This window comes from Trifolium pratense, linkage group LG3 (assembly GCF_020283565.1).
Source record: "Trifolium pratense cultivar HEN17-A07 linkage group LG3, ARS_RC_1.1, whole genome shotgun sequence".
Lineage (NCBI taxonomy): Eukaryota > Viridiplantae > Streptophyta > Magnoliopsida > Fabales > Fabaceae > Trifolium > Trifolium pratense.
Window position 1 is genome coordinate 43,571,495 of NC_060061.1, and position 27,813 is coordinate 43,599,307.

General features: G+C 31.5%; 3 protein-coding genes across 10 annotated transcripts; 2 read left to right on the forward strand and 1 right to left on the reverse strand.

The window, feature by feature from the left end:
* Positions 1-1,909: 1,909 nt before the first annotated feature.
* LOC123912960 (cytochrome P450 71D10-like) lies at positions 1,910-10,782 on the forward strand. Its single transcript, XM_045963549.1, has 3 exons — positions 1,910-2,797; positions 9,053-9,138; positions 10,109-10,782. Exons 1-3 carry the CDS (start codon positions 1,993-1,995, stop codon positions 10,727-10,729), a joined length of 1,512 nt encoding a protein of 503 aa, XP_045819505.1. The 5' UTR covers positions 1,910-1,992; the 3' UTR covers positions 10,730-10,782.
* Positions 10,783-15,092: 4,310 nt separating this feature from the next.
* Positions 15,093-22,953, forward strand: LOC123912961 (ribokinase-like). 8 transcript variants are annotated; one of them, XM_045963553.1, is made up of 13 exons: positions 15,093-15,405; positions 15,486-15,585; positions 15,704-15,793; positions 18,345-18,422; positions 18,523-18,597; positions 19,803-19,859; positions 20,187-20,333; positions 20,482-20,592; positions 20,700-20,826; positions 21,050-21,150; positions 21,729-21,867; positions 22,143-22,195; positions 22,658-22,953. In XM_045963553.1, exons 2-13 carry the CDS (start codon positions 15,541-15,543, stop codon positions 22,739-22,741), a joined length of 1,107 nt encoding a protein of 368 aa, XP_045819509.1. In that variant the 5' UTR covers positions 15,093-15,405; positions 15,486-15,540; the 3' UTR covers positions 22,742-22,953. The 8 variants fall into 8 exon arrangements, with proteins under 8 accessions (XP_045819509.1, XP_045819506.1, XP_045819508.1 ...); XM_045963550.1 differs by having other exon boundaries at positions 15,498-15,585; positions 19,803-19,855; positions 20,183-20,333; XM_045963552.1 differs by having other exon boundaries at positions 15,093-15,404; positions 15,479-15,585; positions 19,803-19,855; positions 20,183-20,333.
* Positions 22,954-24,844: 1,891 nt separating this feature from the next.
* On the reverse strand, positions 24,845-27,744 carry LOC123915169. Its single transcript, XM_045966315.1, has 9 exons — positions 27,514-27,744; positions 26,850-27,104; positions 26,098-26,768; positions 25,821-26,015; positions 25,618-25,722; positions 25,450-25,516; positions 25,262-25,357; positions 25,076-25,178; positions 24,845-24,948 (listed from the first exon to the last, which is right to left on the reverse strand). Exons 2-8 carry the CDS (start codon positions 27,012-27,014, stop codon positions 25,086-25,088), a joined length of 1,392 nt encoding a protein of 463 aa, XP_045822271.1. The 5' UTR covers positions 27,015-27,104; positions 27,514-27,744; the 3' UTR covers positions 24,845-24,948; positions 25,076-25,085.
* Between the last annotated feature and the right edge of the window lie 69 nt (positions 27,745-27,813).

Here is a 27,813-nt window from a genome sequence, read left to right on the forward strand (position 1 = left end):
GGTTGGAAGCACCTAAACATCTCACACTTTGTTGATTACACGAAATTATGATTTTAAGGCACATTTCACCACCATCCTCACGATAATATAATTTACTCCTTTCGGTTTTAAATATAAGCAAAAAATAATTTTTTAAGAGTTAGGATCTGTTGACTGTTAAAAAAGTTATTTTTTTCCGTCAAAAAAAAAAAGTTATTTTTTATTTATATTTAAAACTGGAGAGTATTAATCTCTAATATTTTTTAATGATAACATAATCATCATATTAGTTTTTCGAATAAATATTTGGACTTAAAGGATCTTTTGGATAAAGAAGACAAGAGATTAAAAACATAAAAGGTCACAGAAATTAACGAGGGATGTCATGGAACTAAATTAGCCATTTGGCACCCGCCACCAATATTTTGAACTTCGGATTCCTTGTATGCAATTCTTCGAAATCCATTGTGGAAAAAGACATAGTACTCCGTATTTAGTTTATTTTTCTGATCGATACCTATCAAGTGTGACAGCGTTGATATCCAACATTAACCTACAACTCAAAAAGTGGTCCAATTCTTATTTATTTTCCTTGCTTCGACACATCTTAACACTCTTTAGACATATATGCGACACGTTTACAAGGGAGAAAGACATATTAAAATTGGTCCCTGATAAAACTGTCGTAACTGGTGATCCCTAACATGTTTACTGGAGGTTGGAATGTCTCTTCAGTACGGTGATGGTGAAGAGGGAGTGTACTGCAAGAAACTTTGACCCTCAAGTTAGTAATTTCGTAGAACGAGAAGTTTAAGAGAGTAAAAATAGAATATCTTACCCTACTACATGAGAAGGGTGTATACTACCAACATGGAGCCAAAACTATTAATTTTAGGGTGTATCTTGAAGTTTCAACGTTAGTGAATGTTAGAATAATAACTGAAAAGTCATGATTGAGGTACGTTAGTGAATTGTCTATGATCCATAAGATTACATGGTGAATATTAAACCTTATGAATGATTTTCTACACCACATCCACTTGTATTTGTCATTGATGACTGGATTGGTCATAGTATCAACTGCATTCTTTGAAGTATGGACCTGTTGGGTTATGAAGGAGTTGGATTAGTTGTTTTCTCTTTAGGCCTCTCATGTATCTTTTATATCTAAAATATTTCAATTTTGTTCTTGATAAAAACTTCGGTTCGCAGAAATCAAAATTTTTTCTAGTTCAAATTCAGGAAAAATTCGGTTAACAGAAACCGAATTTTTTATTGAAGGAAACATAGTTGGATTATGGGGGATTATTCACATTGGACAAACCCCAACAATTTATCTATCAAGTGTGAATCAATCAATTTATTAGGCCCCGGAAACTTTTTATCCACATACTTTTTTTTTCCAAACTTGTAGATGATATTAAAACTTTTTCTTGGTTTTGGTTTTGGGGTCGTTTTGGCCGTAAGTCCTCTTTCTCTTTTTCTGAATGGTGTTTAAATCCTATTGTATGTCTTCAAAGCATACTATAATTTGTTTTATATTGTGAGGGATTGAGTACCCCTTTATACTCCTTTATAATATATTGTTTGCTTATAAAAAAAAAAATATACTTTTTATTGTCATAAATTATGATAAAAACATTTAATTAGTCTGTAAAATAGAAGAAAAAAAATTAAGCAAGGAAAAATAACGTTACCATACAGCGTGAATAATTTTGTGGTTCAAAAGTGACATAAATCTTGCACTATATATACAAATTTATTTTTGCACTATACAAAAATTTGTTTGCACAGTTGAATCATTAAATCCCGTTATTGAATCATATGAAAGAAAACAAACTTGTGCATGATGTAAAACTATTTTACTTCTGCACATTAAACTGAACCTTTATTTAAGTCTTTTTCTTGATATAAAAACCTTTGTGTGCCTTCCAATATTATTGGTGCCAAGATATATTCAAATAGGTTCATAATTAATTTGACATCTAAGATAGCTATTCTTCTTCAGAAATCATGGAGGTTGAACCCAAAAATATTTCATCACCTATGTTCATCATACCCTTCTTTGTATCCATAGTCTTTATCCTAATTTGGATATCAAAAAAATCAAAGCCTTCAAACTCCAAGTTACCACCAGGTCCACCAAAACTACCTCTTATAGGAAACTTACACCAACTTGGTTCATTGCTTCATCGTAGCCTAACAAAATTATCACAAAAATATGGTCCATTAATGCATATAAAACTAGGTGAAATTTCAATCATAGTTGTTTCTTCCCCTGAAATTGCCAAAGAAATAATGAAAACACATGACACAAAATTTTCAAATAGGCCACATATTCTAGCTGCTGATATTATAACCTATGGTTTAAAAGGCATGACATTTTCACCTTATGGTAGTTATTGGAGACAAATGAGAAAAATTTGCACTTTTGAACTATTAACACCAAAACGTGTTGAATCATTTAAATCAATTAGGGAACATGAGGTGTCAAATATTGTTAAGGAGATAGGTTTGAGTGAAGGGTCATCTATTAATCTTACTAAGATGATTAATTTATTTGCTTATGGCTTAACATCAAGAATTGCCTTAGGTGGAAAATCTGAAGATCAAGAAGCATTTATGGTTGCTATGAAGGATGTTTCAAGATTAGTTGGTGGTTTTTCTGTAGCTGATTTGTTTCCTTCTTTTAAAGTGCTTCATTATTTGACAGGTATAAGATCTAAAGCTGAGAAGATGCATAAAGAAATTGATAGGATTCTTGAGAAAATTCTTAGATATCATCAATTGGATACAAGTTTAGAAAAAGAAGGTGAAGACTTTGTGTTAGAATTAATTTACTAATTCATCGTATAAAACATGCTCAACAATAAAGATTAAATCCATAATCTTACTTTAGTGCGGAAGCCAAATAAACATATGAGCATGTATATAAAACAGGATCTACGACATGTTGATTTATCAAGGATTATAGGAATACCTGGATAGATGAATCCACTTAATGAACTGACCTGAAACAGAATCGGATGACGAACACCCGTTGGCTTGTGGTTCTTCCTCAACCAGGACTCCTTATGCCTTTAGGACTGTTCAGATGGGGAGAAGAGTCAATATGCAGTGTGTCCGGTATATTGGGGACCATAGCCTATATATAGTGTGATGGCCAATTAGGGTTCCCATTATTCCGAAATGGGCCATCCTGACATCCACTCATATTGAGCCCATATCCAATTAATTAATTAATTATAAATAGAAATCTAATTAGCCTTTTACTTTATTTGATCACTTAATCAATTAAGGCTCTCAATTGATAAATAGCTAATATAATTATATATAAAGATATTTGCCCACATAATATTATTGGAATATTATAAAATATTCCAACAATCTCCCACTTGGGCTACATATCGTTATAATTATATCATTGTTCCTTAGGCGCGCATCCGAATGCTATTTATCTTTAGATTTCAACCTTACAATCCGGTCCATCTCATACACCAATAATGGGACCACCGCGGCTGTCGTCACTGACGTATAACGTGACGGAACCCCGACGACCACCACATCAATGTACTTGACGACATAGATCTGATATGGATGAGTGGCATGGAAATTTCATGCAATGTGATCTCTAAATCATGCCTATTTCCAACTGGTCCAACTGAAAACTTTAGTGAGATCAAACTGAAGTTTGCAAATTCAATATTTGCACCAAAGATACATAACCGGTTATAACAATAATAACCTCAAACTTTATTTCTGCAGAAAACCTTAACAAAACATGTATCTTTATCAATACCAAAGTTAGAACATAACAAATTAGAGACTCCCACTAATCCAAGACATCCTTAGTGACAAAAATAATATGAAAGACCTTAGGTGTCACGTCTTTGATTAGTGAGTCAGCTAGCATAAACTTTATCTCTATATGTTCTATCATCCAACAACAACATTGTCCGACTAATTTGTCTTTCAAAACTTTTTACTTTATGCAACCAAGTGACATAAATACCAATAGTCATTTCTTGAGTTAGAATGTCCATTAAATATAGACATTCTAAAAGGATCGGAGTCGAACATCCTAATGATCTCCAAATTGTTAGATCTCCGATATGTGAGCACAAATTATTGTTCTCTATAACAATCTTTATGGTTGCCTCATTTTAACAATTCAAATTTTGAATTACTCAAGTATCTGCCAAATGATCTTATATACACTATTTCCGGATGCGTATAAGTAAGATCGTACATAAGTTTCTCAAAGCTGAAGCATATATGAAAATACTTTATTTTCTGAATTTTCAGATTTTTCTTTTGAACAATGATTGAGACTAGATAGTCTCCCTTTATAATTAAGGCAGTCTCTTAGCTTATTGACCTTATGTCGAATTTACTTTCAACTTTATTGATATACCTCTTTTGTGATAACCGAATGATACATTGAAAATTTCAAGTATCAAAATGCCTAATACAAAAGAGATGTGCCCAAGATCTTTTGTCACTAAACTTTTGTTAGTGATTTCTTGGTTCCGCACAATAATCGTATATCACTGTTGACTAAATAAAATAAAATCGACTCATTAAACTGTAAGAAATATAAGCATACTCCCACTGAATCTGTATAACCCACATCTCTCCAAAATATACATCTCAAAACCAAATGAGACAATCACCTTATGAGACTTTTGTGATATCAATAATGAGGCAACTTTCTTAACAAATAAATGGATTTCTTTTGTTTGCACATTATCTACTTTGTGTCTATTGACATAAAGTTTCATCTGATTGCACTTTATTGTGTTTCTTAATGTTGTCATTAAGAAACACTATCTTGATATCCATCTTATTTAGCTCCAAAAACTATAATAAGTAACAAGTGTCGTGACTGTCCTAATAGAGTTTTCAAAACAAAACGAACATGAATTCTCTTTTCAGTCAATACTTTATGACACTTCATACTTTAATTCTTGAAGGTATTGAGTTTGATCTTCATGAATTAATCTCTTAACTTAATTGAGAGAAAGAACACTAATATCCTTATGAGAACCCAATTTACTATATAAATAGTAACTATATGAATTGATTTAGAATCAATTCTTCCTCACTCAATTTTGTTCTTTTACCATATCTCTTCCCCAAACTCAATATCTTCAAGAGACTTTGCAATTTTCGTCTCATAATGTTCATTAACATGGGACCAAAGTTTATATTTCTCAAAATTTTCAACAATTCTAGATTGTCACAAGTCATAACTTAATTGACTATAATAATATTTGAATTTAAAAGACAAATTGAATCTCTCGTTTAAAATAATAATAAAAAATTTATAACATTAAAACAAAACTTAATTCACATAATGATTCACCATATTGTCTTTTAAATACAAAGTAACAACAATCTAATAAATAGTTGAAAAATCATCAATCTTCACCGACTTATTTCCCCACTAGATTGATGTGTCTTTCAACATCATTGGGCATTTGTCAGTTTAGATCACATTTTCTTATCATTCTTTACTTGCCTTTATCCTTTGAGGTATTTACATAATGAGCACTATTTTATTTTCTCTTGCTTCAACTGTTTCTTTATTGCACACTTTATGAAATGATTCTATTAAAGAATCATTTCTAACTTTAATAGTTATAAGACTAATTTGTGCAAATAGAACACTAAATACTAAACTTTCGACCAAGTGACCTGATTGTCGAAACCACAACACTTTAGCAAGATTAAGTTACATAATGTGCTCCTAATATTTTCTCTGCTTAATAATCTGAATGAAATATTATCTCTCCAATGAGAGATTATTTTTCGCCTTATTGCTTTAGAAACACTTTAATTTAAGCAAAGAAAAACATGACAAAAATTATGTCATCTCAAATAACACCTCCAATGTCACTGGAATTCGAAACTTTATAATCACACAACCTTCGTGATTCGGAGTATACTCGCCTTTTATACTGGAGTCTCACTTTAAATTCACTTTAAATTACCAAATAGTGAGAGAACTCGAGTTTCTCCATCTTTATCCAAAAAAACATAATGTTCTTATTTTATTCCTAAGAGTTAGAAAATTCTAACATGATTTTGCAGATACATAAACTATAGTAGTCTATAGAGAACAAAAAATTACTCACCAAAATACCTAGTGCACCATTGATGTCAAACTCTTAGAAAATCGCATCAATTGTTAGTGGTATTTTGTGTAAATGATCAAACACTGACGGTCAATATTGACAAACAATAAATCCTTATAATCGTCACATGTTTATCATTATAAGTGTGAATGTAATCCACTAAATACTTGTATGGATCTACACTGACACGACTTTATTAGGCATGTCAATAAATTAATATAGAGGCGTACACTTCTTTATTTGTAAATTATAAGACAAACAAGATACCAAGCGCACCATCAATCCCCAATCTTTGATTGTAAGAATTAACTGCAAGCGGTACTCTCAACGTAATGATCAAATGTTGGTAATAAGTCCTGTCAGATAATGTGCGCCTTTGACACCAACCATTATCTACATGGATAAACTTAATAATTACCACACATTTACCATCACAGGTATGTATATTATTCGGCCAAACTGCACGTCTTCCTTTTGGCCGACTGTAACAGCTCGCATGAATAATCTCATACTACATCTATTATAATTTCAATTGAATCTAGTCTACGCACCGGAGGTTGCTTTATGCAACTTTTTGTGTCGACAAACTCAATCAAAATTACTAGACAATTTAATAAATTGAATATATATGCGTGTAATTATTCGGCCGAACTGTGTCTACCTTTTGGTAGACCAAAATAGTTTGTATGAATAATTTTATACATCCTTATGTGATTCTAACTGAATCAAATCTACGCAACAGAGGTTACTTTTGCAACATGTTGTTTCAACCAACTCATTCAAAATCACCTGACAATTTATTAAATCAAATGGGAAAAGTCTAAAATTTACAAGGGACTACCCATAAAATGTAGACCATATTTCTTTATGATGTCACCTGATAATCATAAGATTAATTGACATCCCTTAATGTGAGAACAGACTCACAAGCAAATTAAGTTAGCATGAAATATATCCAAAGAGCATGATAAAAGAAAAATTATTGTGGAAGCTTAATAACAATAAACTTAAACATCATAATCATGCAATAAACCGAATATTTAATTTCAATTAAAATTAAATCCTTATATATACCAAAAAAATATTCATTCTACAATTGATTCACATATACTAAATGATTCTTTAAATAAATGAATGAAAATTCTATACTTGTGTTTTCCCAAAACAGAAGGAAACCAAAACTTTATATTCTATAAATAAACAAATAATTATAGAATCTATATTTTCCCAAAATTTTAAAGAATCAAAGCTTTAATTTATGTGCATATCAAATATGATCAAAGTATTTTGAGAATCCTTATTAATTGCTATTTAAAGGCAATTGGAAAAAAAATAATTACATATATATAAAAAACAAATATATATATTTATCAAATCTTTATATGCCTTATTTCTCAAAATACAACTTTAAGTATAAGACTAATGTGAATCAATTTATAATTTCAAATCAAATACAAATCCTTATTTTTAGACAATAAAACTTTATAAATAAGGAAAACCAAATATCTAATTTAGAAAAATTAGTCAAAAAACACTGGAAACTTTAATTTTATTTGTTAGAATAAATCAAATCAACTCTAAATCTTTATTTGCTATTATAACGTCGGCCGAATGGGTAAAACCGTATAACTATATATAGCAAGCTTTATACATAATTCAAACCGAAGTATTTGATTTGATTAAAAAAATTCACCAAAAATCACTAATGAAATCATGATGGTCACGTTTGTATTTGGACCCCAAAAAATATGTGATCAAAACAAAATTAGTGATAAAGCCAATCTATATGATTGATTTTAGGTGAATACATAGTTTGTACTTTGTATGCTGTAAGTCCCAAAACCTTATTTCTTATAACAATGGCCATATATTATAACAATATATAAGAAACTTTATAAATAAGGGCAAACTGTGGTTTGAAAACTAAACATTACCGTAATTCAAAACCCAAAATTAATGAGTAGAAAATTGAAAATCAACCGAATCAAAAATTCATACTCAGATCCGTATCCTTATTTATAAAAACAAACCTAACATGCATGTCAATCTCGTCAACTTGATTTTAACAAAATAATTAAGAACAATATCACGTTCATTGATCCAAAGGTTTTGCAAAATCATGTATAAAAAAAAAATAAAAAATTGATTGACGGACAAATAAAAAATTATTGCTATCTTAAATATACAGTGAACACATAACTCTATATGCCCTTTATCCGAATGCATACAGACCACAAATTCATGTATAACTAATATGTTAGGCTTTGTCAAATTAAACAGCAAGGAACAATCGCCAGAATTTATAAAAACATAATATATGGTTCATAAAATAGAATCCCAATAAATCAAACATGTAGACCTGCTCTGATACCACTTGTTAGAATTAATTTACTAATTCATCGTATAAAACATGCTCAACAATAAAGATTAAATCCATAATCTTACTTTAGTGCGGAAGCCAAATAAACATATGAGCATGTATATAAAACAGGATCTACGACATGTTGATTTATCAAGGATTATAGGAATACCTGGATAGATGAATCCACTTAATGAACTGACCTGAAACAGAATCGGATGACGAACACCCGTTGGCTTGTGGTTCTTCCTCAACCAGGACTCCTTATGCCTTTAGGACTGTTCAGATGGGGAGAAGAGTCAATATGCAGTGTGTCCGGTATATTGGGGACCATAGCCTATATATAGTGTGATGGCCAATTAGGGTTCCCATTATTCCGAAATGGGCCATCCTGACATCCACTCATATTGAGCCCATATCCAATTAATTAATTAATTATAAATAGAAATCTAATTAGCCTTTTACTTTATTTGATCACTTAATCAATTAAGGCTCTCAATTGATAAATAGCTAATATAATTATATATAAAGATATTTGCCCACATAATATTATTGGAATATTATAAAATATTCCAACACTTTGTTGATGTATTGTTGAGGCTTCAGAAGCAGAACAACCTTGAGCATCCTCTGTCTGATAGGATTATCAAAGCAAACATGTTGGTTAGTATTTTTTCCATTTTAAAAAAGAAATAAGTTTGGAAAAGAGAAAAATTATTGTTAACCATGTTAACCATTTTACGACCGTTCCAAATAAGTTTGAACTTCACTTATAAAGTCAAACTCTTATCGTTGAACTGATACCCTCCACTACAAGAAAACACCAATTTCGGGGGCCAAAAGCCCCCAAGAACAATCAAATTATAGTTCTCAAGAAGTAAAAACTTGTTGGCAGCCAATTGACAGCAAAAATCTGTCAACAAATAGCTTCTCGCTATATTTCTTGGCTGCTAAAGTCGCCAACAAATGAGGAAAATAATTTTTTTGAAGAAGAAATAAGAAAGAGAATTGACTACAACTTCTTGGCGGCTAAAGCCACCAATAACTTGCTGACACAATTTTGCACTTCCTAGCAAAAAAATCCGCCAACATATGGCATAAAAGTTCCTGGCGGACGAAGCCGCCAACAAATGTGGCGGGCTTGAAAAAAAAATTCCAACAAAGTGAAATCTTCTTCTCTAAACCACACAAGATGAAGATACAAATTTGTTGCAAATTCCAAAACCAAATTCTTCTATAAGCTTTAGTTTGAGTAAAAAATATTGAATTTGAATTTGCATTCTAGAATGCGAACTCTTTTTTTCATGATATTTTTCATCTAGGGGCCAACTGTTGAGTTTGACTAAAAAATATTTTCACTCGCTACTTAGAGTGCGAACAGTGCTCGCATCTAGAAAGTAATGGGGTTAGTTTGATAATTTCAGGGGGCGTGTGAAGTTTTTTGGGGGTGTGAAAAGTAAATCTCTAACAAGTTTTGTTAGGAAATTGAGTTTTTTTGTAGTGACCTTATAGACAAATATTTTGTCATACATTATGGTAACTACATAACTTTGAAAAAATAGTTCGAAGAAGACATTATCAATGATCAATATTATATTGTTGGCAATTTCTTTCATGTGAACTTCTCTTTCAGGATATCTTTAGTGCTGGAAGTGGAACGGTAGCCAAAACCTTAGAGTGGGCAATGTCAGAACTTATCAGAAACCCAAGACTGATGGAAAAAACGCAAATTGAAGTAAGAAATGTGTTTGATGCAAAAGGGCATGTCGATGAAACAAACCTTCATGAACTAAAATACTTAAAAGCAGTGATAAAAGAAACTTTGCGTTTACATGGTCCGGTTACATTGTTACTACCACGAGAATGCAGTGAAAATTGTGAAATTAATGGATATGAGATACCGGCTAAGACTAAGGTAATAGTAAACTCGTATGCGGTTGGAATGGATCCAAACTACTGGGATGAACCTGAGAAGTTTTATCCAGAAAGATTCATTGATAGCATAATTGATTACAAAGGTTTGGACTTTCAATTTATTCCGTTTGGTGCTGGAAGAAGAATGTGTCCGGGCACTACATTTGGCATTATTAATGTTGAAATCTTATTAGCAAATTTGCTTTTCCATTTTGATTGGAAAATGATTAATGGTGTGAAAGCTGAAGAACTTGACATGAGTGAGGTATTTGGTTTGTCTGTTAGAAGGAAACATGATTTGTATCTGATTCCTATTATGTATCATTCAATTGTTGAGTGATAACTAATTACTAAACTATCATTAAATAAAAGTTTGATAAGAAATCAAAATTTACAATTTTTTTTTTACTAACAAACAACAATTCATTCATTCAAATCAGTAGATTATATCGATCGAAATCATTACATATTCAAGTTCGCTAAAAACTAAAAAGGATGAATTTGCGAACAAAATCTTCATGACTGGCACCACCACCTAAATTTGTTATTTTTTTAAAAAAAACATATTTGGGCTTACCATTTGAGCTTACTCTTTGGGTTGATTTTTTTTTTTTGACACCTTTGGGTTGATTTTAAAAACTGAAAATTGAGAGGAAATTGCTTTTTAGGCCCCCTATATTACTATCAGGCCCCCGTCTTGACGATTTTGCCATTGAAACCAATTTGGGAATTATAATACGAATTTGTATGTGTACGTATTGTAACTACCGAAATCACACACTACGACATTTTCGTCCTACGGCAACACCAAACAACGTAATGTGCAAAAATCGTTCTCTTTTCCTACTTTAGTGAGCTACTTTAGAGAACACTAGAAAACCGTTGTTGTTGACTATAACATTTAAAAAAAAATAATTAGAAATTTATGGTGAGGCCCATTTCATTCATGCACATAGCTAAAAAAAAATAGACTGGTTATTTGTTGGGTAACACCTCACAAAAAGTCAATACAAATTAGAATAAATTATATAATACAATAATTCCAAAACATAAAAAGAAAACGGTCTTACACTTCCTAATGACTTGGACTGGCCTCTTCGGAGCGTTTCTTCTTCCTCGTTTTTTTCCCTTCACCCGAGTGTCTCTTCCTCTTTCGTCGCACTGAATATGTTGTGATAGGCTCCAAATCAGTGTAAGCCTTTTCGAGTACTTCTCTTACCTCTTTCAATGTAAGGTCACTATCAAGTTTTTCTCTTACCTCCTCTCTGTAAATGTCGTCAATAGCCCTCAGTCAACTTGATTGTAATTTGTCTTCAAGCGGGATCGAAGTCCACTAGCATCAACATTGTCCCAAAACCATCGTATATTAGAGGCAGGTTTCTCAAATTCGTTTATTTTTTTTCTCATTGTTCATGCACCTGAGATACCGGTCGGTACACTACAAAATTCAAATCAAACACTGCAAATTCATACTTTGCTCTACAAAAAAAAAAATACTCTAAAATTCAATATCTAAAAACATTTAGATGCTCAACTTAAAAAATATTCAATCATTTCAAAATCACTAACTATGAAAACTCCAATCACTTACAACTATAACTATTAATTCTTTTATGACCAAACCATAATCATGCTGGATCTGGATTTTCTCCATCCCCAACTCTCTCCTTCTCCAAATCTGACCCGCGAGATTAATCTAATGGATGGGAGTTACACTTGCACCAATTCAGACACAACAACTGATATTTTGCTTTGCTTCACAATAATTTTAACCACACACACAACTCAAGCAGTCTATTTTCATGGCATAAGAATCAATTAACCTACAATTTAAACTATACTAGTATACATGGCATTCAATGATAAATCATCTTAATATATGCACTCAGACTATTTTCATCACAAACATAAAGACCCTACATTCAACTAAATTTCAGACATACTCAATCTTGAACTACATTACAACAACATGTATATACACATAAATACATGTTTATCTGTAAATTTATGTTATACCCTCTCATTCAAGCATTTTCTCAAACAGTTGGTGCACATAAACCAAACTAAAAATACAAACCCTATACCCTAAATTTAATTAACATCCCAAATTCATGGAATTCAAAACCTAATCAAAACCCTTGTTCAAAACATAATCACGAAAATAATCCAAAGCAAGAAAATGAGAGATGACAGAGATTATTTTGAAATCTTACTTGTATGAGTGAAAGATTCGAAAATTTCCAACCCAAAACATTTGTTCTTGTAGCAATTTATTGAGATGAATGGATGGGAATGAATGAAACTAATTGAATGAAACCCTTGCTAACCGTTTTTGTCTGAGATTGAAACCCTAAAAATCGTCCTTCACAGTCCTAAAATTCAATTTTCTTCAAAGTGATGAAGTGTTGGGGTTTCACTAGTATAACACACCACTTCGGTTCGTAAAAACCAAAGACTATCTTTTCGTAAGGTACAATACGAAATGAAGCAAGTTCGGTTCTTAATTTACGAAGCCATGTATTTTCTTTTTTTTTTCTTTCCATTTTCGACCTCCTGTTGTGGCCATAGGACACTACTTCGGTACCTACGAAACGAACTGGAGCGTCTTGGTATCCTATAATATGAAATATTTGCGTTTTGTGATAAAAGCTCCATATTAAAAATCTTCCTCATTTGCATCCAATATGATCCATGTGGTGAAAAAGTCATGCCTTTAAATCCATAAGATATTATTTGTGGTGTAAGAAGTGGAGGTCTATTTGCAAAGTTGAGATCATGTGTTTTCATTACCTATAGCCATTTCTTGAGATGAAACAACTATGCAAGAAAGTTCACCAAGCTGCATATGCATGAGAGGTCCATATTGTTGTGCTAATTTTGCTAGGGAATGATGTGCTAAATAATTTGGAAAATGATTTTTTTGTTTTTGATTTCCATGTAATTTTGATTAGCATGAACAAGAGGAAACAAAGGATAGTTGATATGATAACTTGAAGCTCATACCCCATGGTTACTTTGGAAATGAACTCAACTCAAGTTTGTTTAAGGCTTTTATATTTGCAAGTATTTTATGCATGAGAGAGATTGAACCGTTAACCGTATATTAATTCAAGGGGTTAAATACCTTGAAACTTCAGATTCACTTCATTTCTTTAAATTCCATTTTACTCCAGAACCTTTATAGATGAATGACACGTGACAATTAAAAATTCAATAGGTGAGATTAAAACTCTCTTCATCTCAGCTATGTTCCATCTTCTCAGCTTTCATTCAACATTCAACAGTTTCTTGGTGCTAGGGGTGTACATGGGTCGGGCAAATCCGGTTGACCCGGTCAAACCCACCCAATCCAACCCAAAAAAGTGGGTTGGGTCGGGCAAGTGGGTGGGTATGGATTTCAAAAATGAAAAACCCATAAAAAAAGTTGGGTTACGGGTAAAACCGGACCCAACCCAAAAAACCCACTTACCCACTAGTGCTATGTTTTTTGAAATATTTTTTATGAAAATACTAAAGATTTTTCCATTTGATCATTAAATATTTTTTATATTGAAAATAAGTTATACTATTTTTTAAGAAAATAGAAAGATTGAATAATTTTTATAAACAAATATGATAATTTATCGCACTATTTAAAAAATAAAAAGAAAAACTTGAATAATTTTCATGAATATATATTATAATTCATCATTTAGTCATTTGATATTAAAAAAAGCAAAAAAAATTATTTGGGTAGCAAACTATCTAACCCGTAAATTAGTGGGTTTACACGAAAAATATGTGATTATTTTTTATAGTGAAAAAAGTTACACTATTTTTCAAGAAAATAATATGGTTCAGTTATTTTTATGAAAAAATAGGATGATTCGACATTTAAATATTTAATATAAAAAAATAGAAAAATAATTTGGGTAACCCACTACCCAACCCAATCCAACCCGGAAATTAGTGGATTTACCCAACCCGGCCCAATGTTATAACGGGTGGTTATTTTCCTCGACCCAATCCGGAGTATCCTATGTGGTTCGGGTTTTGGTTTTGGTCAAACCTAACCCAATCCGGCCCACGTACACCCCTACTTGGTGCCACCGTGACAGCTACCACCGCTGTGTTTTATTCTTGTCCTCTTCTTTCTCTCAAAGAGACGGCAACGGGATTAGTTAGGAATCTTGAAGCTTCTTCTTTACTTCACGTTGATTGTAAGTTCTGTTATCTGGTTACGCAATTTATAATGTTCATCCCAGATCTGATCTTTTCCGAAAACAGCGTCACCCCAATACAACGACGGATTTGGGGTGGTTCCTGACGGTGGGTTATAGATGGATGGCGGCGCTACGACGGCTGCAAAAAGGCATGGCGAAGAAGACATGAACCTTTTTTTTTACGAAGAAACCTGTTGTTAGTTCTGGTGTTGCTGTAATACTTAGATGAGATGACGTGGGTCTCTTCTAGCTTAACCAAGTCTTGGGCCTGACTTCGACATGCAGCAGTGTTAAAACTCTGCTTACTTTTAGAGAGAGTTTGTCATTCATTTGGGTCCCACAAGGCTCGATGAATTAATCTGTGCATAGAATATCTGGTTTACACCAAAAAAAAATGTCGTTGAATTAATGTTGTTAGTTCAGAATTAATCTCACCCATTGAATTTTTAATTCCCATGTGTAATTCATCTATAAAGGTACCGGAGTAAAATGGAGAATAAGAAAATCGAGTGGATCTAAACTCCACCATTATTAATAACACAGACACGGAGGTGATGTGTTGAGTCAAATCAAATCTGAAGCGAATAACACGAAACTATATTGGATTCAGAGTTCAGACAAAGTGTTTGTTCCATCCTTCCTTCCGCGTATCAAACGGGCAATTTTCACAAGTCAGTCAATTATTTCATACCAAATGACTCCTTCATAAAATAGCCTATAGCCATTGACCAATGACATACATAGTAGAAATTAACAAGTTTCTTCTTCTTCTTCTTTTATTGATTTTTTCGTCCAAATAATATACAATATTCAGGTTGGTTTGGTTTGTTGGTTTTATATATTATATATACATCAATCAATATTGAAATCATATAATTGCTTACAATTTTTCAGTTTCCCTGACAGCAACATAAACAAAAGTAGAACATACACTGAAATAGTTACCTTAATGTCTTCGGATTCTGTTCTTCCTCTGCCTGAAAATCCTGTCATTGTGAGTGTCTTCTTCTTCTTCTTCTTCTTGTTTTTTACTATACTACTGTGTTTGTGTTTTTTCTCATTGGAATTGAATGAATGAATGAAATTGTTTGGTTGGTTGGTTTTACTTACAGGTTGGATTTGGTGGGGTTGGCGTTGATCTTTTAGCAACAGTTGAATCGTTTCCAAAACCAGACACCAAGAACAGAACCACTCAATTCAAGGTTCTTTCTACTTTACTTTTTCTTGTGTTTTTATTAATTTTTTTATTATTACAATCAAGTCCCTTATAAAAATTAATGAACTCAGTCCAAAAATTTGTCAATTTTTTAAAATTACTCTTATAAGTGTTTGACTTATAATAATAATTTGAACTCCTTCCGCCAAGTCTCAAAGAGAGGCTATCACGTTTATTGGAATCGTTAATATTGAAATCAGTGATATATTAAACCGAGTTTTTCTTTATCTAATGATGACATGCTATACGATTTGAGGTTTTCAATTGAGCCAATCAAAATGATATAAACTAGTCTATCAAAATTAGCAGTTTATGTGTTTTAATTGACTATAATTAATTTTGATGGGTCTCACTAATATATAAATAATTTTTAATTTTTATCAAATTTTTTATGAATTTCAATCTAATGTGAATTTTGTAAAATTCGTATTCGTTATAGTATAATTGCTACTTTTGACACCATGCACCATTTCAAGTGATGCATGTTAGACAAAGCCTCTATCAAGACATTAATTAAATTAAAAGAGATCTTCGTCATCTCATCATTTTGCAACTGTACACTTTGCGAATAGCTAAGCTAACAAATTATTACTCCCTCCGATCATATATATAAGAAACATGTCACTTTTTAGATTAATTATGAAATTTGATGTATATAGACAATAATATAATCTAAATACATAAATTCTACAATAAATCTAGAAACTGAAATGTTTCTTATATATTTATAGTAGACTAGAGGGATTGAGAGTCACTCATCACTTTTGTGGGTCCATGGACGTTTTCAGAGGCTAACTCTTTATATCTTTAACAAATCCCTCCCTGCCTCAAAAAAAAAAAACCCATTTTTTAATTTGACACAAAAACCCCACATCAACAACTTCCTCCTTCCCAAAATAAATGACTCGATTGACCACCGTCACGTTTATCAATACATAACTTTAATCATTAATATATTAAATTAGGAGAAGGTTAACATATGCACATATATGTTAAGGAATTAAAAATAAAAATTATGCTTTAGAATTTGTGCATTTTAACTTTTCAGTCCTTAAATTTTTTGTTTCATTAAATGTTAAATTTCTATATTAAGATACCTTAACATGTGCCCTCTATGCGCATGTTAACAAAACCCATTAAATTATCTATTTATTAAAAATGACATAGTTGACCACCTTTACGTTTGTCAATACACAACTTCAACTACTCCCTCCGTCCCAAAATAAATGACTTAGTTGACTACCTTCACGTTTCTCAATACACAACTTTAGTCATTAATATATTGAATTATCTATTTATTAAAAATTATAAAAATTACTCCCCCCGGCCTTAATTATAAGCAAATATCACTTTTTAATACATTGAATAACTAATGTATATCTAGTCTAAAAAGTGGACTAAATACATTAGTTATTCAATCTATTTAAAAAGTGACATTTGCTTATAATTAAGGCCGGAGAGAGTATATATTTTGAAAATATTCTTTGAGACAAATCAAACATCTCATATGTTAATATTTGCATATACATATTAGTAGAAAAATAAAGTCAAAGAGATAATATAAATAGTAGCCAAAGTAAAAAATATGTCATTTATTTTAGGATGAAGGGAGTATTTCTTTAAGAAAATACTTATGTTAAGCATTCCTAAAAATATTTACTATTTAATTTTTTTAAAATCAAAGGTATTCTCCGTGCGCAACTGCAGAGATTAATTTTTCAAAGTAACTGAGATTCATTTAAGGAGTTAATCTCCCCCAATAAATGTTAATGTGTTTTTTTTTCTTTTCTTTTTCCGTTTAGCATTAAAATAGAGTAAAAAGTTTGTTGTCACATATTTAAAATTAAAATGATGTAATTGTAGTCAAAGTGGACCTAGCTTTTGTTTGGTTCAGATTATGGGACTAATTATTTTTTAATTGCTGTTGTTGGGCTAAATTTTTAAAAATTGCAACTCTATTTTGCGTGTCATTTTGTCCTATCCGGCAAGGGTATCTCTAATTGTGCATTCTATATTGCTTAATTTAATTGATAATGTCAAATTTATTAGATTAAAGCATTTACTCAAATTTGAATTTGGAATTGTATGTGCGAGTTTCAATAATATTTATCTTTTCGTCTAACCAAAGAAAGTTAAAGTGAGCTTCAACTTTTTACCTCACTTTAAAGAACTCATTTAGTTTTTGTTCTAATCATACAACACTTAAGAATTACCGGAAATTGTATTCAATGATATAACTCTTCAAGGACACTTTTGTGACAAGGACTTACAAAAAAAAATCCATTAAAAATATTCCAAGTGCATATATTTAAATTGACAGTGAACCATACCAATTTGTATTTTTGTCAAATGACTTTGTATTGGATTTCTCTATATTTTTATGAATTTTTGTCAAATGACTTTGTATTGGATTTCTCTATATTTTTATGTACTTTTGTCAAATGACTTTGAATTGGATTTCTCTATATTTTTAAGATCAAAATTCAAACCAACAATTTCCTAATGAATGTGTGTTTGCAATACTTGGTTCTCAATAGGTACAAGGTGGTGGAAATACCGGAAATGCTTTGACTTGTGCTGCTCGTTTGGGCTTAAAGCCTAGGATAATTTCTAAGGTATTATTTTGTTTGGCTTAATTTCTAATATAATACATTTCAACAACTTTATGGTTGGGGCTAATTTTCTAATGAATATGCAATTCGTAATGATGACTAGGTTGCCAATGACCCTCAAGGTAGGGCTTTGATGGAGGAGCTAGAAGCTGAGGGTGTAGACACTTCTTCTTTTGTGGTACGTATGTGTGTGTACATGCCAAAAAGTGTCTCAATTTTATTTTGTAAAGTCTAAAGGTATGTGAGACTTTAGCACATTTATACTATTTAATTAATAGGTTTTTATATGATAAAAATTGTTTCAATTTTCAAAGTTACTATAATATATATATATATATATATATATATATATATATATATATATATATATATATATATGATCATACCTAATTTTTTTATATCAATTATATATAAACAATTTAATATTATATTAACATCATAAATTATACTTTTGAAAAAAATAAGAATTATATGATCGTATTAGTGTTGTGGTTTTACAAATTTATGTCAAAAATAATTAAAGGCGATGGATTCTCTCCATAGAAACTATAGGAAAAAGTGAAATCTAGACCCTCCTTATTATATAGAAACAAATATAAGAGGACATTTTGTTGTTTTAAAGAACACACAATAAATCATTAGGTTTGGTCTAGTGGTGAAGAGTTTGGGTATAATACTAGAGATCATGGGTTCGATCTTTAGCTCATTGTAAACCAAAGAAAGAAAAAAAATACACAATAAATGTTGAGAAGTAGAAAATTGTGGGTTCCAACATGTGTACAATATCATACATATCAAATGTACACGATATTTTTTTTGTCAAATAGTTTACCGATCAAAATTTCACCCTTAAGGTGGAATGCTCATAGTTCGAACTCCAGCTCCGCATATAAAGTGTGATGTCCCTAACAACCGAGGTATGCTGGGATAGGAGGAAGTTTTTAATATGAAAAATAGGAGATAAAAAATTAAGATGGTATTAAAAAAAAAAAAAATCTAACTGAAGATTTTAAAATAGAATCTTTTGTATGTGTATGTGTATACCATAATGACACTCTTTTATATTTGGTCGCTTTTTTTTTTTTGGGTAAGTTAGTTGGAGGTGTTTGAAAGAGTTTATTTAAGCTCATTCCATGAAATTAGCATTTTTATTTGCATTTTACTTCACTTAGAGCATCTCCAATAAAATTATTAAAGAGAGTTTCATATGTTGATGATCCGTACTTTTTTTTTTAATAAAAATAACTTACATGCTTTTTTTTGGTACAATTCTTAGCATCCATTTTAAGTTAATATAAATAAATGTGTAAGGAAAGCAGAACCCACAATCTTAGGGTTGTCTTACATTGATGATTTGTTTCCTTTTCCATTTGTTTCTTCTAGGTTTCAAAGGAAGGGACTACTCCATTTAGCTACATTATTATTGACAACCACACGTATGTACCATTGCTTTAATGATTTTACACAAAATTTGTGTTATTTTACCTAGGTTCCTCCTAATTTCTCACTTGAGGGCTTTTTATTGAAAAGACAACTATAATTATGAAAGTTTTTGTCATTGACAATCCAAAAAATGTATGATTAACTCAATTTAAGCACTAGTACTTAAAAGGAACAACCAATACATTGTCTCTAGTGCGACATGCTCGGCCGATAATTGAATTTCTTAAGCATGTGGTTAGAGGATCGATCTCAGCTAATATGCAATCATGCACACACATATATATAATGTATAAATTAATCATATAACTTTGAATATTTAGAAAGACGCGCACTTGTATATTCACCGAAGGATATCCTCCATTGGTACCAAAAGATCTTTCGCGTACCAAATTGTTATCTGCATTGAATGGAGCTAGAGTTGCCTATTTTGATGCTAGGATGCCTGCAACTACTCTTGTCATTGCTCAAGAGGTAATTATAACATAATGCTATACATGGATCAATTCATTTTTTTGTGACTTCTATTAGTTTTCATTGTTGAAAGTAACAAAAGATCTAATTGTATTTGATATTTAAAGCGAGAACGTTAAACCAAACCAATTATATTTCGATCTTGCAGGCGTTTCGCCAGAATATATCCATCTTAGTTGATGCTGAAAGGCCAAGGGAAGGATTGAATGACCTATTGAACTTGGCTGATTATGTTGTATGCTCAGAAAAGTTTCCTCAGGCAAGTAAATTATATCATGAAGTACAATTACTAGTTATGTAAAACAAGAACATAAGTTAATTTAAGGAGAATTTCTAAAGTAACTATTTATGACAAATTTGATATAGGCATGGACAGAGGCATCATCTATACCAAGAGCATTAGTTTCAATTATTTTAAGGCTTCCAAGACTTAAATTTGTTATTGCAACTTTGGGAAAAGATGGCTGCATAATGCTTGAGAAATGTGCAGATGGTAAATGTAACTTCTTTTTTTTGTTCAAAGTAATCTAGTGGCTAAAAACACCACTTTTAAGATGGATAAATAGGTGTCCGGGGATCGAACCCCGGTCCCTACATATATAATAAAATATCCCTACCAATTGAGCTAAGCTCACGGGGACATAAATGTAACTTTAATTTATCTTTTTCATTTAATTAATATCCTTATTAAATGCAAGTGTCAATTTACTTTCTAGCAGAGGATTCTCACTTAGAAGAAGCAGACGTGGACAACTCTATGAGATCATTAACAGTGAGAAAGGATGATAGCATTGTCATGCCAACCTGCATTGCCTCGGTAATAACCTTGTACAATTTATAAACTTATGGTCTGTTTCGATTGACTTATCGACTGTTTGGGAGAGGTTATAGAAACAACTTATGACATGTTCATTAGTTGTTTTTATCATATTTCCATAAGCTCTGCAGGATAACTTATCAAAACATTTTATAAGAAAAAACTTATACATAAGCATTTATATGATAAGCACTTAATTAAGTTGTTTATCCAAACAAAGCTTGTAGCTTTTCCTTCCCAATTTTGGTTACTCTAAATTGCTACAATGACTTATTGCTATCAATAACACCATACAAGGCTTTTTTTTTTCCTTTCTAATCAAATGGTGCTAGATTTAATCAAATTGATTGATCTAGCTAATTTACTTTTTTTTTTGGTTTTCTCCCCTCCCAATCGCAGTTGTGGGGGATCGAACCATGGTCCTCCCTACCAAATTCAGTGTCAATCACCACTGAACCAACTAACAATTGGTTGATCTAGCTAATATTGTAAACATGTTTTAGGTAGATATTATCTGCAAAACATGATCTCTTGTTAAATTATACTTAAATTGATTCTTTTTTGCATAATCCTCCCAGAATGTTACAAAATTTAGAGCAGAAGGGATAGGATCTGTATGTGGGAGATTATATTTTGGAACATCTGAAAAGATTCCGCCGTCAGAGCTTATTGATACAACTGGTGCTGGGGATGCATTTGTCGGAGCAGTTTTATATGGTATGTTCTCCCTTTTTATATTCCACGCAATAAATGTGTGACATATTTATTGATCTTGATCGTCCGATCTCACATCAATAATAAATATTATTTAAAGATTGTTTAGCGAGTATTGTGAGCCAATTGATTTCAAATTGATGGCCGAGATCACTTTACAAACTATTTTTTTATCTTCTAAACTTTGATCAATTCACCAAATAACTATTTTGTGTATATTTTGTTTGATTTGATGATACAAATCATAAAATTAACAAAACCTTTTATTTTATTTGCAGCTATTTGTGCCAACTTCTCACCAGAGAAAATGTTGCCATTTGCTTCTTATGTGGTAAGTAGCATAAGATGCAACCAGAATAGTAATAAATTGTTATAATTTGGATTTATAGTCATACTAGTATACACACAAAAGATTGTTACATAAATGGACAACATTAAACTCTTAATCTTACTGTTTTTGATACCTTTCTTAAGGAAAATTTAACTAAAAGTTAGGAATAAAAATTCAATGTCATACTAAGGGTCCGTTTGACTTTGACCTAGTTTTTTTTTTGAGCTTATGCAAATAGTTTATGCAGTATAAATTAAGTTTTATGTTATTTTATAAGTTCACACTAGTGAAAATTGTAATTTTATAAGCTATTTTATCACAAACTACCTTGATAAATTTATAATAATATATAAAAATTACATAAGTTGTTTACATAAGCTCTAAATAAGAAGAAAAAAAGTCAGGTCAAACGATACATAAATATGTTTTTGTTAACAATATGCCTTTCTTGTGGTATTACAGGCAGCTACTAAATGTAGAGCTCTTGGAGCTAGGAGTGGTCTTCCATATCGCACTGATCCATCCTTAGCATCTTTTATTAACTAACATATTTCAGTTTATAAATAACTAATCATTTAGCTCAAATGCTTGTATTGCTTTCTATGTTTCTTGTTGTAAATTAAATTTCAAAGATTTTTAGTGTAATAAATTTGTAAAGCAACATAATTAATATTTTTATTTTGGTTAGTATATTTATTTTTATGTTTTACATAAAATTGCATTCACATGGAAATGATATATACACTATGTCTATTTAATCTATTACTAGCATAAAATTGCATTGTTTAGGCGGCGTATAGTATTAAATTAGTCCCGTTATAAAAATAGACATTTGTATTAATATATGAGAAGAAATATTAGTCTTTGTAGAAATTTAAAAAAAACAAAAAATGTGTATTAATTTGAGTTGAAATATAGGTCTCGTAGATTTTTTTTGTAAAAAAAAAAAAGACATGCGTATTAATATATGAATAGAAATATATATGAGTATAAATATAGGTCAGCGTAGAAATATATGAATATGAGTATAAATTTAAAATGGTTATATAATAGATAAGAAGTGAATTGTGGATTTTAAAGACATATACAATCCCGTAGAAAATATTAAAAATAAACACTTGTTTTAATATATGAGTAGATATATTGATTTTTCTTATAGGGACTAAAAACAAAATTTGAGATATCTATTTCAAAAAATATTATGAGCGATTTCTTCCATGATACACTCTTCTCTCCCCAGCAGACGCTAATTTTTTATTTTCTCAAACTCTTCTTCATTCATACTTTGAAGAGGTCGGGGTTGTTTTGGGTAATTTTTTTATCTGGAATCACCCTTCTTTATCGTTTTTTCTTCTCATATATTTAAATAAGTGTTATTGACATATATTTGAGTTATTATTTTCGGTTTTTGTCATCTATGTGCGGCGTTGTTGGTTTGTTTGTTGTCTTGTGGAACATTTTTTGGTTGTCTCGTCTTAGTGCGGTGTATTGTTTGTTCAGAGTGACGGATAAACTTTGACTAATTATAGGTTCAAACAATGATATATAAATTCAGAGGCATAAATATTATGGTTCGAGTAAGAGGCTATATATCACTAGTGCAGAAAGGGGATTCCACTACCGGCCAAATAGGGATTCCACTACTGGCCGCGGCCGGTAGTAAACACACTCGTCGTTGTAAGTCAATACTTTCCACGACGGGTCTTTTTATACCCGTCGTGGTATGTCAGGTTTCTACTGTATTATTAATTAAATTTATGAGGATTCCACGACGGTTTTTACAAATACCGGTAGTGGTATGTATGAGATTCCACTACGGGTATTTTCAATATCCGTAGTGGTATGTATGGTTTTCATTTTTTTTTTTTTAGAGTCTGGGATTCCACTACCGGTATTTGTAAATACCGGTAGTGGTATGTATAGTTTTCATTTTTTTTTTTTAGAGTCTGGGATTCCACTACCGGTATTTACAAATACCGGTAGTGGTATGTATGGTTTTCATTTTTTTTTTTTTAGAATCTGGGATTCCACTACCGGTATTTGTAAATACCGGTAGTGGTATGTATGCTATTCCATTTTTTTTTTTAGAATTGAGGATTCCACTACGGGTAATTACAAATACCCGTAGTGGTATGTTAGTTTTCACTACTGATTGTTATAAATATCAGTAGTGGTATGTTAGTTTTATTTTTTTTTTTCGTTTTTTTGTAGCATCCTGTGCCTGCATATTAGTAGTGGTGTGTAGTTTTGTAACATGACCAAATTTCATCACAGACCCCAAAGAATGAGCCATTGCTGCTAGTGCTAAAGCTATATGTTAAAAATCAGTTGCACTAGCAACCAATAACCACACAACAATTGCCTTTAAATTTCCAACATCTTGATGCAAATTAGATAAGAAAGTAGCAAGATCATTTCCATCAAACAATTCATGTGCAGTTAAACTATGCTTCTCAGCAACAGCATCATAAAATTCCATCACCTGATAAACAGTCCTAAAATACCAATTCCTAAAATACCAATCCTAAAATACCAATTCCTAAAATACCAATTCTAAAATACCAATCCTTCATAAAATACCAATTCCATCACAAAAATACCAATTCTAATACCAATTCCTTCATAAAACCATCCTAAAATAGTCCAAAATAAACAGTCCAAAATAGTGAGATGCACATCCGAGCCAAAATACCAATTCCATCACCTGATCTGCTTCCAAGACTCAAACTAAAGCTAATAACCAATTCATCACCCTGCAGAATCTCAAATTTGACAGAAACAAAGTTCAAATAAACAAGTGTAAACTAAAATTGCTGCAATGTATTGAATAGACCAATTTGCAAAAACAAAGTTCAAATAATTAACTATTCTATAACTCACCAGATAAATCTTAACCCTCCAATAACTCCAAAAAATATGTTGACCAACGTAATCGCAATTCATACATCTCCTCAGCTGTTAACTCTTTTGGGTCATTAAATACCTACAATAAGTAAATAATAATATAAAACTATTCTTGACTCGGTTATAAAAAATTATTGATGTATAAAAAATAAAAATTATTACCTCCATCCAAGAATCAGTTATCTTAGCAGTGACAATGTCCAACATATTTTTCATTACATAGTATCCACAGTCATTTGAATTATATTGTTTCCTCGCCTACAAATTATATATAGTAACATTTGATCAAAAAATACCACACTTACTTATCAAAAAAGTAAATATATATAAAGTTAGAATACCACACTTACTTGTGGATAAAGCCATACGGTATTGTTCTTTCTATTGCCATTCGCCATTTGATCAACCGTAAAAACACTAATTCATAAGAAAAAAAAGCCGCATAAAATCATATAAAATTTGTAATAATTTATGTTTATAGTATATAACCAAAACCCCTAAAGTATAAACTTAATTACCTTGAAACAATTTTCTCCATTATTGGATTAAGTTTCCAATGTAGTGAACAAATAACAACCACGGTATTTATCTTTGGACAAAGTATTATCAACTGCCAATGTCCTCTGTACGCGTGCGTGGAAGCAGTATTATATTGTTAATAACTATGAGTTATAAAAAATAAATAAGTATTAAAAAAATACACAAATTCATACAAACTTACCCATGGTTAAATGGTAATAATTGACACTCTTTCTTTTCATTTTGTAACTTATGCTGGATGTATTTCTTGCATTTACTTTGAGATATTCTCTGATCACTTTTTTTCCCAGCATCACCAACAATGTTCAGAAAAGTTGGTTCCAAAATTCCATATACATTTGTGGTGTTGTTTTCAATGCATAAACGATGAATGTACCTGAATATAATTTTAAAGTTAGGAGAGATATATAACATATTAACAGATATTGAGATAGTAGTAAATAAGAAAGTACACTTACGAGCACCAAACACTTAGAGTACTCATGTCGAGCCAAATAAAACCCACCAACAACTCTCTTATACACTTGCAAGACATGAGAAAATTAGTACACATTGAACAATGAATTAATTCTACATCCAAATGATCATCACCCCTTTTCAGAACCATCATTAACAATTTCTGAACATCGTCCATGTTATCTTGAGCCTCTGCTACCGGTGCAGGAGAACGACTTCCTTTTGCGCTTTCAGTGACAACAACCTCCTTGAGTTCATTTTGCATCTTGACCGGTGCAGGAGAACAACTCCCTTTTGCGCTTCCGGTGACAACAAGTTGTTCAGTTTGCGCTTCAGGTACCATGACTCTATTATTTGTATCAGAGGTTTGGGATAAACCCATGGACTTTAGTGTCTCCATAAGAGAATCTTGCATCATCTTACGCTCTTGCGCCAACTTTTCCTCAAACTTAGCTTCCAAATCTGCTTTAAATGCTGCTAGTTGCTCTTTGACATCTATACCTTGACTTTGACGTGAAACATTTGATCTTCCCCAGTAAGTGGTAATGTTATGTTTTTTTCCAACACCACGAACACTACCACCATGCTCAGGTGTTCCAATGGCTTCTGTTAGGACATCGTGACGTCTCGTTGGAACAAAGTCACCCTTTTTTGAGTCTTCAACAATTTTCTCCTACAACATGCACAAACAAAGTCACAATATAGTAAATAATTGTGTTACTTGAAGCAAAAGCATGATTATAATGTTACTTACAATTTTCTCAGCAACTTTTTTTACAGGCTCGGATGTGAATTCTCCCCCTTTCTTTTGTCGTGCTCTCGTCCATGTCTCATAGCGTTCCGGTGGAGATGGATGACGATCATCATCAGTTAAGCCAGAACTATCTTTCGATAAGGACAATCTCTTTTCATTGATCATCTGCTCCTCGAGCCTCTTATACCCTCCACGGGATAATACATGTGGGTAAACATTCTTTGCATGATTCTCCCTACCCTTTTGACTTTTTTCCTATTATAAACTCAAATAATTAGTAATGTAAAAATCACATTCAGCAGTTTCAGCAGTTTCAGCAGACTTAGGCAATGTTAAAGACAGTTTCAGTCAAGTTTCAGTCAAGTTTCAGTTTCAGTCAAGTTTCAGCAGACTACCAACAATGTTAAAGACAGTTTCAGTCACAGTTTCAGCAGTTTAGGCAATGTTTTAACGCAGTTTCAGCAGAATCACAGTTTTAGGCAATGTTAAAGACAGAAACAGCAGTTTCCGCGCGGTTTTAGCGCAGTTTTAGCGCGGTTTTAGCGCAGTAGCAGCAGTCAAGACATAAAAATCACAAAATCACAAATCACAAAACACAATATTTAACACAGTAGCAGCAGTAGCAGCAGTCAACACAGTTTAATGATTTTGAAATTACACTAACCTTAAAATCAGAGGTCTGTCGATACTTCACAAACTCTTCCCATATATCTTTTTTGATGTAAGGATACTTGACGTATGGAGAAACGTCATCTGGTTTGGGGTCTGTGATATAAGTTCTAGTCAACCGTGATTTAAAATCTTTCCACCGCTCCGCCGCATAGTGAAACCATATTTTCTTAAAATGATCATTCCTTTTTGCATCATCAAACTCGGGTATAACAAAAATAGCCTAAAATATTTACATTAAAAAATTTGGTGTTAGCATAAGATGTATTTGATATGATAATAAAATATAACAAAA